Raw genomic sequence first — 13,624 nt, forward strand, 5'->3', positions numbered from 1 at the left:
GTTTTTAAAATTTCAAATAGTGGGGGAAAACACCACTAAGAGACAATAGTACAGGCTATTTTAATATTTTTATTAAGGGCTATAAAAATATCCAGAAAGATAAATAAATGTGATGCAATGATGTATGTCCTACTTTCTTTCACTGCATTGTTTTCCTTCACAATGGCCTTCAAATCACAGGAGGCAGTGATTCCATGCCATTTCCTCTTCTTTCATTACACGCTGCAGAATTTCTGAATCAGTATCCCGCCCTCAGTCTTCTCATTTATAAATCAAATTCATTTTCAATCCATTGTTTAGAGGGAGCGTATTTTTTTCTGTTCCACAAAGAGGACTTTTTTTTTCACTGTCGGAGGAGAAAAAAGGATTGTAGCAGAAAACTAAAAAGTATCGTCACCATTTTTTAATAAAAATACATATCAGACCATGAGCCCTCTCTTCTTTTACTTTCCTTTGTCATGAGGATGGAGCTGACTTGCTAACTCAGTTCCTCAATCCCAGAGATCAGAGAAGACTGGAGAAAATGGTAAGGAAAACAAGGGAAGGTGCACCAGCCAATCAGTGGCATCCTTGGTACCCCACAAGGTCACATTTCAACCAATGTGAAATAATCAAATTTAAAAAAAGAAAATTACACGCAAAAAAATGAAAAACAATGTCTTCACCCAGCTAATGTCCACTCTTGTAGGAAGTAAAGCAAGAGCTAGACTCCAGAAAAAAAGCAGTAAAAACTGAGCAGACCACAGAAGAAAAGGAAGCCTGGCTGAAAGAGTAAATACACATTAAACCTTGTACTTTCCAGAAATGGTTTCATATACTCAAATATAAATTTTCAAGTTTGGTAATAGATTTAACATCATAACCCAAATCTTATTATTTTAAACATCATAACAGAGTACAGTTCTCTGAAACACCCAAAACAAAAATGCTAACTGCCTGGATGAAAGATTAGAGACTAGATGCTAGGCAATAAGGTTTTCATAGTTCCTGTAACGCCCTATTATAGCACTCCATTAACATCACACATCTCTCCCTCTCTCTCTCTCTCTCTCTCTCTCTCACACACACACACACACAAACACAAACCACCTGAATTCTTCTTTGCCAAAAAACCAAAAACAGTGCATCCAGGAAGATCCAGGAACTCAAAAGACTAAGACACAACAACTCACTTGTCCCTACCACATAAAGAGATTTTAGCTTTGTTTTTTTGTTATTCTTCTGTATCAATATGGATACCCTGTATATGAGATTCCCAAACTGTCTATGATTAAGAATTAGCTAGAGAGCTTATTTAAATACACTCCTACTTCTTACCTCCACCTCTACCCTAATTCTGGTTCTGTAGAACTAGAGGGGGACTGGAAGTCTGTATTTTTTCAAAACCCTCAGATGATTCTGATGGGCAGCTGAAATTAATAACCATTAACCAGTCAACAGAATTTTATCTATAAATTTAAAATACATATTTTATTACTTTGTATATAGGGATATTTTTAATATACTTCAAATCATCTAATATTAAACATAAGTAGGACTGATGCTCCTTCAAAGTCCAAGGAAGACTACAAAGCACTGTAAGACAGTAGTAAAGAACCCAAACAGCTTCCCATCAGACAATGTTATTCATTGCAAGAAATATTTCCCCCATGTTTTTCTACATGGAACTAAAAAATGGATTAAAAAAAGAATTTGTCTCATGGATAACCAGTCAGGAGATTATTTAAATGACCTTGAACAGAAGTAACTGATGAATATTAGTAAAGCAAGGCTTTATTCATAAAAATTTTGATTTACTTGCTGCATTCCTTCCCTTAATTCAAAGAATAGATATTTAAGTTCACAAAACTGTGCTAGGCAAAGTGGAATTTATGAAAGCGTAAAAGTCCCTGCTTTAATACCAGTATATCATGAGGTGCCTGTATGGATGTCCAGTAAACCCCACAGGAACCTAAAGATCAAAGGGGACTGGAATGGTGAGGGAAACGCCTCACAGAGAGGGTCAAGTTTAGCCTCTAAAGCAGCAGCAGCATCTGGATGAGCTAAAACAGGAAAGGGCATATAGTGTAGAGAAATCGTGATAGGAGGTAAGAATGACAGTGTTGACCGCAGGGGAAGGTCCTGATTGAAAAAAAAAAAAAGAAAACAGACTAATTTGGCTCCATGTAATAGAAAAAATATGGGGCCTGGAGTCAAAAAGACTGGGTTCAAACCTCGGCTCCACCATTTATCTACTGTGAGTCCTTGGGCAAATTTCTCAAAATACTTTTCCTTCAGCTTTCTTCCCTATGAGAGGGATAACTCCATCTCCCTCACAGGTTGCCAGACAGCAAACACTCAGTATGTGTTAGATGAGTTGAAATGACACACTGCTATCCACAATCATAAACATAAATTAATTTTCTGTCAAAATATTTGCTGCTTAATTCACAGAAGAATGAATCTGTCAAGTTCTTTCCCTACATCTAATTTAAATCTATTCTGCTTCAATTAAAGTCTATATTGTCTTGTTTAGTCATCCAAGGAATTAAAACTGACAAGTTTTCATTTTCTTTATAATAAACCTTCATATATTTAACAAAGTTTAATAAGCTTATGCCTCAGCCTTTAATCCTTCCTCCTTGGAAATTTGCATCTAGCTTTATATGAGGAAAAGGAGTTTGAAAGGACTTAGGCTGGTTCTAGCCACAGAGTATACCATAAAGTACTCAAATAATTGGGAATTTTTCCATGTTTCCTTGCCTGATTTCCTTCATAAAGCAGACAAGCAAAACATTACCCTTAAACTAACCATTTATTCACTGCAGTAAAATATGCTGGGAGAACTGCCAAGCTATTTGGTACCCTGGGCAATGGGGCAGGCCGCAAGGCAAACATCACGCAAGCCTCCACGGCATTCAGTAAGTGGGCAGAAAGCCAATCGCTCTGCTATCCCAGAACATTCTCTTCTTCAGAAGAGACAAAGTTGTGCTGTCATGGCTCCAACCATTCCTTATCAGAAAAGCTCTAATCATCTGTTTGAAATTAATATATGAATCTTTTCTTCCACTTTCAACTTACAGTCAGAACTGTTTATGGTTGTATCCTTTCCCAATCTCAAAACTTAAAATCAGTCTGACAAATAATAAGTTCCTAACACCTCCATACTAACAGTGAAAATTCCAATACATTTTCACACTTAAAATATCAGAGAAGGTTATTCAATCAACATTTATTAATGTTGTACAAGTTCCTAAAAAACTCTGAAGGAGCTAAAATGCTAGAAAAACAGCTACTTTCTTGTAAAGTTCATCACTTTGGGTTTTCACCAGCTGATACAAAGAAATCAGAGGGAGAAAACCACCACACCAATCCAATATCACATTGCTATGGTCTGAATGTCTGCACTCCCCCAAATTTACATCGAAATCCTAACCTCCAAAGATGATGGCATTAGGAGGTAGGGCCTTGGGGAGGTGCTTTGGTCATGAGGGTGGAGCCTTCACGAATGCGATTCATTCTCTTATAAAAGAGACTCCAGAGCTTGCCTGCCCCTCCACCATGTGAGAACACAGCAAGAAGAACCCCTTCCTATGAACTAGGAAGAGGGCCCTCGCCAGAAAGCGACCATACTGGCACCTTGATCTTGGACGTCCCAGGTCCCAGAACTCTGAGAAAGAAAGATCTGTTGTTTATGAGTCACCCAGTCTGTGGTACTTTGTTTTATCAACGCAGACTAAAACATATACCTTATCATTCTAATAATTTTTCCACCATATGAGATATCATCTTGAAATTCAGACTCCTAATTATCAGGTACAAACCTAGAATCCCCTTTTTATTATAATAAAGAATGACCAGAAATCTTAACACCAAAAAAACAGCAGGAAATTTTATTTCTGTTAAAGAATGGAATTTATACCAATTTTAGGCTGACAACTGGGCTTCTCAGAGCCTTTTTTAAATGCCTCCTTACATTGGTACAGCCCTCATTTTTTTTTTAAGGTGGTATTATTTTTGTTTTTCTTAGACATTGACGAATGCAGCATAATGAACAGTGGTTGTGAGACCTTCCGTACAAACTCTGAAAGCAGCTAGTAACATAGCTGTCAGCGAGATTCGCATTAATGCCCAACCACAGTTCATGCACCAGTAAGTGAGTTTTCGCCTCCTATGAAATCTCTCGATAACAGGTCCATACGTAGTGATTCAGGGCCTAGGCTTGGAGTCAGACAGTCCTGAGTTCAAATTTGTATTTTGTCACATATTTGAGCTGTGTGTCCTTGATTAAGATCCTTGGTACCAGATTCCTAACCTATAACATGGGGTTCAGATTGCCCGGAGAGTATGGGTGCTTATGTTACTATGCATTCACATATCTGAAGACCTGAAGACTTGTGTAGGTAAACAAAGAAGACAGAATTTTCCATTTGGTCTGGTTATTCACAAGCACTAGTTTGTTTCCTTTCTCTCAAGGATCACTGTCTTTTGTTGCCTATATTGTCCTTTTGTTGTTGTTGAGTTTCAAGTGGGAAAGTAAATTCGGTCCCATTGCTCCATCTTGGCCACAAGTGAGTCTAGCAGGTCTTGTTCTTAGTTAAAGAAAAAGTTGATTATGACATTAAGTGCCTATCTTTCATTATATCATGGATTAATTTGGATAAATAAGATTCTAGCACCAGTTTCAACTCTGATCACCAACCAGGTGTCTCACAATTCAACTCAACTCTGACACTATCCGCCTGGAGACAGTAACTCAGGAACAGCCAGATGGAAGTGACGCACAGGGCAAGGTACGGGGAAGGGGAGTGAAGCTTCTGTGCCCTCTCTGAGCATGCCAGTCTCCCAGAATCCCCACGTGATTACCAACCCAGAAGCTCTGGCACAGCCATTATTAAGAGGCAATTATAAAGGGGCTGTTTAGAAGCACAGGCACAAAAATGAGATGAATGGCCTGCAGTTTTGTTTGCTAGTTAATTTTGCATAAATTGGCTCATGAAATCCAAAAACAGGATAGGCTACCACCAACAGTAATCAGGGTGCTGACCCTTTTTATCTGGACTTGGGAACATTTGTCTTTTTCAGACAAATGTTTCTATCCACTGAGGCCATTTAAATTTATCACTTACTATGTCATTTTAGCAGATGGTACAAAACAGCAAATGAAATTTCCTACCCTCCTACTCTAATATATAGACAGCATACTCCTTTAACTCGAATCTGGACCTAATTACTTGCCACTGTTGGGCAGATGACCCCAGCAGAACATTCCCTCCCTTTTTCAAGACTCTTCTCTGTTTCCAGAACAATATCCCCCATTCTATTTACATGGCTGTTTTCTCACCTTCAAATCTTTGGTTAACTATCTCCTACTGGATAGACTTTCCCTGAACCATCCTATCTAAAGGATAAAGGTAGGATCCACCTCCCCCCAACTTCATCCTGTATCTCAGCATCCTGCTTGTTTCTCTCATAGCACTTAGCATAATTTGTCAATTTTCCTTTCTCTCCCTTCCAAAACCAGACTGTAAGTGCCAAAACCACAGGTACTGAGTCTATCTTGTGTCTTCGCATATCCCAGCACCCTGGGATACTAACTAGCACCACGGTAAACTTTCAATATGTACTTGGAATAAATGCTATAGTGACAAAGGGGCCACAAAACTGCCAAAGATGTTCAGTATCAATCTGAAAAGGGCATCAGGCCTTGAAAGCATTTGAATTTATTATGGAGTAACTTCTCTGAATCTTACCTACTGGATCATAATGCAAGAGAGTCAGTTTCTCCCGTAGTCGGCTTCTCTTAGTGTTGAAGGAAAAACCTGTTCCAGCTTGGCTCAACATTTTCACCAGAATTGTTCTAAGATTTAAAAGCAAGTTGTTACAAGCTGAGGAAACAGAACAAAATCAGTCATGGGGGGATGGCACATTTTGAGAACCCTATACAGCAGTATTACTTGTGAGACATCACTTAAGCCTTAAGTTCAGTTCTAAGACAGCCTATTTTTCCATATATCACAGCTTGAAAGGTTCTGATTCCCAAGGTTTGTTCCATTACACAGGGTGCCTTGGTAATGACCTGACCAAAGCAACAAAAACAATCAAACCACACTGTGGGAATAGACTCAGACACCCACCTTTTAGAAAGAGCAGAAGTCAGGAGTGGGGAAAATACGCAAGTACTGGTAACCCTAGCTGGCCAGTCAGGAAGATGGCTGTCTCAGAAGAGCCCTATCTTCCAGGGATGAGTAATAAGAGTAAAATCAGGAAAGGACAGAATAAAGGTATTGGAACTTTTACATTGACAATGTGCAAAACCTTGTTCCCCTTCATATTTTGTTTAAGTTCTAGTCATCCAAAGCATTAAAGTTCATATTTTGCCTCACTGGACCTTTTAATACCTCATACTATTTGTTACTCTTGCACATGTCTTATCTCCCTATGTAGATCATGCTATTTGATTTCTCATCTAATTCCAAAAAAGAATTTGAAGCATTCAAATATACAATATATCTAAGATATATTACACATCTTTGCATCCCTTTCAATGTACAGCACAGTGCCTCATACTAAGAGGGATATAATATCTGTTGATTAAGATAGACAATAATTAGTCATTCATTCAAAAAGATTCAACAAATATCTATTAAGTGCTTACTCTGTGGAAAGCACTATAGGAAATGCAAAGCCCTGTAAGTCCACATCTGCACCTTGAAGAACTAACAGTAATAGTATGGAAGGTGAGTTGTGTACACAAGGTCTGTAAGGCAAGACATATATGACAAATGGCACAAGGATTCAAACATGACAGGCAGGGAGCATCTCTAAAGAAACTGAAGGCATGGGAGATTCCTACAGAACCTGAAAGTGGGAAATAAATAACTGGATTGTGGGAAAAGCTATAATAATCAATAAAAAATATTGAGGGTAAAACACTAACATACATGTTTTTCATTAACTTTAATCCAAAAAACCTAGTTTTAAGGATTTGTGATGTGTCTTGGGTTGTAAACAAAGGTTGCTTTAGAATTTTTCTATTTTTAACGCAGAAAATCTTACTTCGGTTACTGTCTACAAAATTTATTTTGAAATACCAGTTTGGTATTTATAGTCTCTCTGGTACAGCACAAAATCTTTAGCCTTTGCTATTTTTGAAATGCTTATACCATGAAGGCAAAGGATTACAAAACTCAATAAAACAGGCTCTGTCGATTAATCAAATCACAGCTTGCTCTGCTAGATTCCTGTAGTGGGCTCCAGACAAACTTCCCTTGGTCCTCAATTTGAGGAAACAGAATTGCAGTGGTAGTCCAAAGAGAGCACGGGGACCCTGATGATTTGTTTAGGAACAAGACAGCAAGAGCAACTTTTAGTAAATTATTTGAATGTTCACTTAAGTAGGTCAGTTGGTAAGGAGGGAAAATATTTTTTGAAACAGTTCATAGGGCCAAAATAATTCATCAAGTAACTAATCCTCAAATCAACTTCTAGAAAATTGAAGCCAAATGCTTAATTTAACATAAGGATTCATTGGCAGCAGTGGGACTAATGAATCTAACATAAACAAGTGAAGTTTAAAAAGAGAAAAACTTTTACTTACTTTGACTTGGTCTTGGCAACTTTTTTGTAGGGAGGAAAGAGAAAAGAAAAATAACGATTTATTATCTTGCTTATGCAAAGCTCATATAATGTCAGGATAATCAAAATTATTTAAATCATGAAGTAGACCATAAATTGTCACTCAAGTAACTACTCCCTAGCTATTAGGGATCCCGTTAGGATTTTATAGAAGCTTTTTAAAAATCCAATCAGACCACCACAGTTCTGGATATAATGCTATGCAGTCTCTTTTCAGTTGGACTGGTTACCTTTTAAATCTTCCTAAACTAAGATCTGCTCCACTTGCTCCTCTTCTAAGGTGCAAACATTTGCACTAGAACAAGCCTCTTGTTTGGTAAGTTAACCTGTGCAAACTCCAACAACCATCACATGAGGTGGAGAAGTGAAACTAACTCTAACCGGGAAGTCAGCCTGGTGCATGGAAGAACACTGTCTTGGGAGCCAGAGGGCTTCTTTCCCAGCCCAGCTGTATGACCTAGAGTCAATCACTGCTCCTCATTTTTAGAGTTCTAAACGACTGAACTAGAGGTTTTCCCCAGTTAGCACGTCCGGAGATTCTACTGACACACCGCTACAGAGGCCGGGGGAAAGCGCCCCACTCCTGCCGGGCTGACTCTACAGTCCGAACGAACCGCAACTGATCCAAAACCAGCGCCCCAGACCCCCGAGACCCACTAGCCCCGCCGTGAGCGCGGCGCGGGGCATGCCGGGCGCTGTAGTCCTGAAGGCCTGGGAAGTCGCAGCGGCAGCTTCCCGGCCGACGCGCGCACCCCACCCCGCAACTTCCCGGGGCCCGCCTGTCACGGCCTCCCGCCCCCGCTGCAGGCCCTGCCGCCGCCTCCAGCCCCACTTACAGGTGACCGCGGACAGGAACATTTCGACAGCAGCCTCGGTAACAGGTCCGAATTCCCGCAACGAATAACTGCTTCCGGGGCACAGGCCTGTTCCGGAAGAGGATTCCGGGAGTGCTCCGAAGCCACGCCCCCTGTGTAAATCTCGGGGCTGAACCCGCCTCTAAGCTGTGTTCTTTACACTCCAGGTGTCTCTTTTGTGGTGCTGGAGTGTGGAGTCCCCTCCCCTTTTGGAGAGGGACTTTGTTATCGCTCGGGGTTCGCGACCCAGACCCTGACTCCTACTTCTGGGTCAGAGTTAGGTGCTTTCCATACATGTTTCATAAATAATCGCAGCCGCCTACATTAAAGCCACAGAAACTCCCTATGTTCCTCAGCCGCTTCAGGCTATCGGGCTCCCGCGTTATTTCCTTAAATTTGTTGCCTTCTTTTGCCTCCTCTGGCCCATCTCCATCTCCACCTAGTTAACATCTACTCTCAGTCCCTCCAGAATTGAGAACTCCACCTGAATATCCCTATTCCTTAATTATATGTTGGATTTCTAGGAGGGCAGGGCCCTGTGCATCTTGTTAACTGCTGTATCTAAGCACCTGCGTGGCAATAGGGACCGAATAGCTGAGATTGGGAGCGCTGACATAACTTGCTTAATGTCACAAAACTAGTAAACGGCAGAGTCAGAATTTGAACCCAGATTTTTGTCTGACTGCAAAGACTCATGCCTTTCCCTCTAGACATTGGGACCTAACCACTTTGCCATCTTCCAATCTTCACCTCCCTGCAAGGAACCTGGGCTCCTTCAACACCAGGTACTTCAGCCGAAACCTCATTTCCCAATAATCAGGACTTTAGGATTTTTTCTAATCTGTGATTTTACCTATATATTAAATTTTACAAACATGTGAAAGATTTATTCTCATGGATCATCCTCACTGCAAGTAATAAAATTATTAAAAAGACAAAATGGGGACTTCCCTGGTGGCGCAGTGGTTGAGAATCTGCCTGCCAATGCAGGGGACACGGGTTCGAGCCCTGGTCTGGGAAGATCCCACATGCCGCGGAGCAACTAGGCCCGTGAGCCGCAACTACTGAGCCTGCGCGTCAAGAGCCTGTGCTCCGCAACAAGAAAGGCCGCGACAGTGAGAGGCCCGCGCACCGCGATGAAGAGTGGCCCCCGCTTGCCGCAACTGGAAAAAACCCTCGCACAGAAACGAAGACCCAACACAGCCATAAATAAATAAATAAATAAATAAAATTTAAAAAAAAAAAAAAAAAAAGACAAAATGTAGCTCTCCAATACAACACAATTTTTAAAATTAGGACTCTCCTTGCCCTTAGTACCTCTAATGGTTTTTTTCCCCCATAACTTAATTCCAGCAACTGAGCACCCTCTAGGTGCCCAAACCCTTCCTTACCTTGTGCAGTTCAGCTGCTGACAAACAAGAGCTTCAGGTGTTCAGGAAGGTAAGGTTTCTTATTTAGGAAATTCCTTTTGGGGGTCTATAAGAAAGGAACACAGGACTGGAAGCCAAGGAACGTGAATTCTAGTCTTTGTTCTGTCCCTTAGAAAGTCATTTCAACTCTTCAGACCTCAGTTTCAGGCTCAGTGTGGGCACTGGACCAGTGATTCTCATTCCTGAAGGTATATCAGTCATCTAGGGTCTTTTAAAAGACCTGGATGCCAGAGGAGAGGCCCAGAGTCTGTACAATATTTCTTCCCCCTCCCCAATTTTCTATGAAGAAGCATTTCGAATATATCAAAAAGTAGAAAGGATAGTATAATGAACAAACTATATACCCAATTCAACAAATGTTAAGATTCTGCTATGTATATTGATGTATATGGAATTTTTTTTAATATGCATATGTATATGCATATATATATGGTTAGGGTTTTTGGCTAAGCTGTGTAAAAGCAAATTGGAGACATAACCTTTCACTCCTAAATATTTAAGTATCTCTCAAGAATAAGATCATTATAACTACAATAGTGTTTTTATTCCTTAAAAAATTAATAGTTTGGGGGAGAAGCTGGGTAAGAGGGAGCAGTATGTCCATGGAAGTCCCTGAGGACTTCCAGCCTCTGAGGAGGAGCAGAAGGAAATGGAAGACAAAGTGACTAGTGCAGAGAAAGCTGAAGAAGCAAAATTAAAAGCAAGATACCCTCATCTGGGACAAAAGCCTGGAGGTTCAGGTATTTTAAGGAAAGACTGCAGAAAGGGCAAAAATATTTTGATTCTGGGGATTACAACATGGCCAAAGCAAAAATGAAGAACAAGCAACTTCCTACTGCAGCCCGGATCAGACAGAGGTCACTGGTGACCACGTTCCCACTCCACAGGACCTTCCTCAAAGGAAACCATCTCTTGTTGCTAGCAAGCTGGCTGGCTAATTAAAAGAGCTGAACTGCATGAATCTTCTAATTCCCATTATTTCTCCTTAATATGTTACTTCTCCGCTTTTTATTTCCTTTCACTCACTAAGCCATTTGAGAATTATGGCTTTGCAGGTAGTGGTAGTGTGTATGTAAGGGAATATACATGTGTAGAGTTTTGATTAGTTTAACAGTGCACTGATAAAAAGAACATGTTAGAGCAACATAAAGTAATCTACTTGAAAATAATTGTATATATTACCTAACTCCTAGTGTAGGGCTGGTTCCAACAAGTAACAAGCAAGTTTTACAATTTTAATGTTTTGGCTTTCTTTAATTCATCTTAGTTATAGCTTTGTATGTTACTCTTATTTAATATAACCTCTGTTGTATTGATTTCTTCTGTACTTTCCTTTTGGATTTTGTAAAACAGAAGTTTAAGACCACAAGTTAGAAGAAAGGTCACATATTTCAAACACAAATAGATGGGGCTTCAAAAGATTTGTATCCTGTGCTTGAACTTGAATGGCCTTAAATCTGTTTCAGCTTTAACAATAGAATTTTACTTGGGCAATATTTGCCCATTCTGGTGTAACTTATGTGACTCTAATGCTTAATAGCTGCTGTTGAAGCTAGTATTCCTATTCAGTTTTATAGTGTTAGAATACCTTTTGTTGTTGAAGATGTGAATGAAGTGTGCATGTGCATTGACTGTTGAATTCACTTTTGTGCCATTTTTGTAAATACAGTAGTTTTGCACAACCTCTCAAAAAATAATTAATAGTTTCCTAATCTCTAAGCCAGAGGCAAATTGTCTTTTATGACTGGTTTCTTCAAAAACAGTGTCCAGTCTGGGACTTCCCTGGCCGTCCAGTGGTTAAGACTCCGTGCTTCCAATGCAGGGGGTGCAGGTTCAATCCCTGGTTGGGGAATTAAGATCCTGCATGCCATATGGCATGGCCAAAAAATTTTTAAAAATAAAATTGCAAAAAAAAAGTCCAGTCAAGGATCATACATTATCTTTAGTTGTCATAAATCTTTAATCTCTTTCAAATCTAAAACAAAACCCCTCACTTTTTCTTTTTCGTGATACTGAATTTTTAAAGAGACTGAGCTAGTTTCTTGTGGAGTGTCTTGAATACTGAATTTGTCTGATTGTTTTCTTATGTGGTCATTTTACTTATTCTTCTATCCCCTGTATTTCCTGTAAATTGGAAGGTAAGTCTAAAGGCTTGAGTAGATTTCATTTAACACTTTTGACAAGAGGACACGATGCTCTCAGCTTCATATCCCAACATATCAGGAGGTCCAGAATGTCAGGCTGTCCCCCTGCTAGTGCTAGGTTGGGTGATCTCTAGATCTCTCCGTTGTAAAAGTAGATTTTCTTTCTCTTTGCAGTTTTCTGTAGGGTGGTACTTTGGCATATGAGCATATCCTGCTCCCCAAGAACCTTTCCTCATGGTTTTAGCATCCATTGATGATCTTTTTTTGACTCAGGAATTACATTTGGGGGTACACAATGGTAATTTTTCTAACATTTAACTTCTTATTCATTTGCTAGCTTTCTTCTGTAAAGAAGAGCTTTCTAGGGACTTCCCTGGTGGTCCAGTGGTTAAAACTGTGCTTCCACTGCAGGGGATTCTGGTTTGATCCCTGGTCGGGGAACTAAGATCCTGCATTTTGCATGCCTGTGCAGCACGACCAAAAATTTTTTTTAATTAATTAAATAAATAAATAAATAAAAGCAGAGTTTTCTATAACCAGCTGAGGCTGAATTATAGTTCCTCCTAAAAAGTCAGGGTAAATGCTAATTATTTTCTCTTTAATTACTAACATTCAGAGTAAGAACTTAGCATGAGTCACTTCCAGTGGTGACAAAGAGGTTTTCCCCTTTCCGTAGTTTTCTTTAACTTTTTAGTATCACTTTAATGGATTTTTAATCATTGTTTTATAATCAAACATGGTCATTATTATTTTTGATGTTTGAATTTTCCCAAAGTAGGTCATTAGGCGTCCCTTCAAGTTGGTCCAATGTTTTGGGTTTTTTTTAATTTATTAATTAATTTATTTTTTTCTGTGTTGGGTCTTCGTTGCTGCGCGCAGGCTTTCTCTAGTTGCAGCAAGCAGGGCATGCTCTTCATTGTGGTGCCCGGGCTTCTCTTGTTGCACAGCACGGGCTCTAGGCGCATGGGCTACAGTAGTTGTGGCACATGGGCTCAGTACTTGTGGCTCACGGGCTCTAGAGTGCAGGCTCAGTATTTGTGGCGCACGGGCTTAGTTGCTCTGTGGCATGTGGGATCTTCCCGGACCAGGGCTCGAACCCATGTCCCCTGCCTTGGCAGAAGGATTCTTAACCACTGCGTCACCAGGGAAGTCCCCAATGTTCTTCTGACACACTTCCTTCCTTGCTTTCTGTCACCAGCTGTCTCAGGTTAACCTTGTACTTTCCTTGGCCCAAACCTGGAATCAGCCATTTCTCCAAGGTACTCTGATTCCTTTTTGTAGAAGCCACAATCTGATGCACAGCCACTGGACTAGATTTTAGTGGATTTCAAGCTTTATTTTAAACCATAGAATCTTCATGCAAATGAAATCTGTCTCCGGAGCTCACAGTGTAATATAAAGCTTCATCTCTTGAGGGATGTCCTCAGAATCTTAGACTCCACAGGTCACAGAAACTCTGGACTATGGAATGGCCACATTCTCTTCCAGAGCTGTTGCTCTGGATTCCAGTTTGAGGTTTCAAACCCCACCCACAGGCCCTGCAGCCTTTTGTCATACTTCCCATTACGTACTTCCTTCT

The 13,624-nt window shown here is 40.1% G+C and overlaps 1 protein-coding gene and 1 pseudogene across 2 annotated transcripts; one reads left to right on the forward strand and one right to left on the reverse strand.

Annotated features, from left to right (window-relative positions):
- Positions 1-49: 49 nt before the first annotated feature.
- On the reverse strand, positions 50-8,561 carry MRPL33 (mitochondrial ribosomal protein L33). Its single transcript, XM_082357642.1, has 4 exons — positions 8,454-8,561; positions 7,580-7,598; positions 5,733-5,839; positions 50-346 (listed from the first exon to the last, which is right to left on the reverse strand). Exons 1-4 carry the CDS (start codon positions 8,473-8,475, stop codon positions 297-299), a joined length of 198 nt encoding a protein of 65 aa, XP_082213768.1. The 5' UTR covers positions 8,476-8,561; the 3' UTR covers positions 50-296.
- Positions 8,562-10,403: 1,842 nt separating this feature from the next.
- Positions 10,404-13,624, forward strand: LOC309612218 (cAMP-regulated phosphoprotein 19 pseudogene; annotated as a pseudogene). Its single transcript has one exon. The product of its transcript is annotated as a cAMP-regulated phosphoprotein 19 pseudogene (transcript).

Source organism: Balaenoptera borealis, assembly GCF_965194805.1.
Source record: "Balaenoptera borealis genome assembly, chromosome: 15".
NCBI lineage: Eukaryota > Metazoa > Chordata > Mammalia > Artiodactyla > Balaenopteridae > Balaenoptera > Balaenoptera borealis.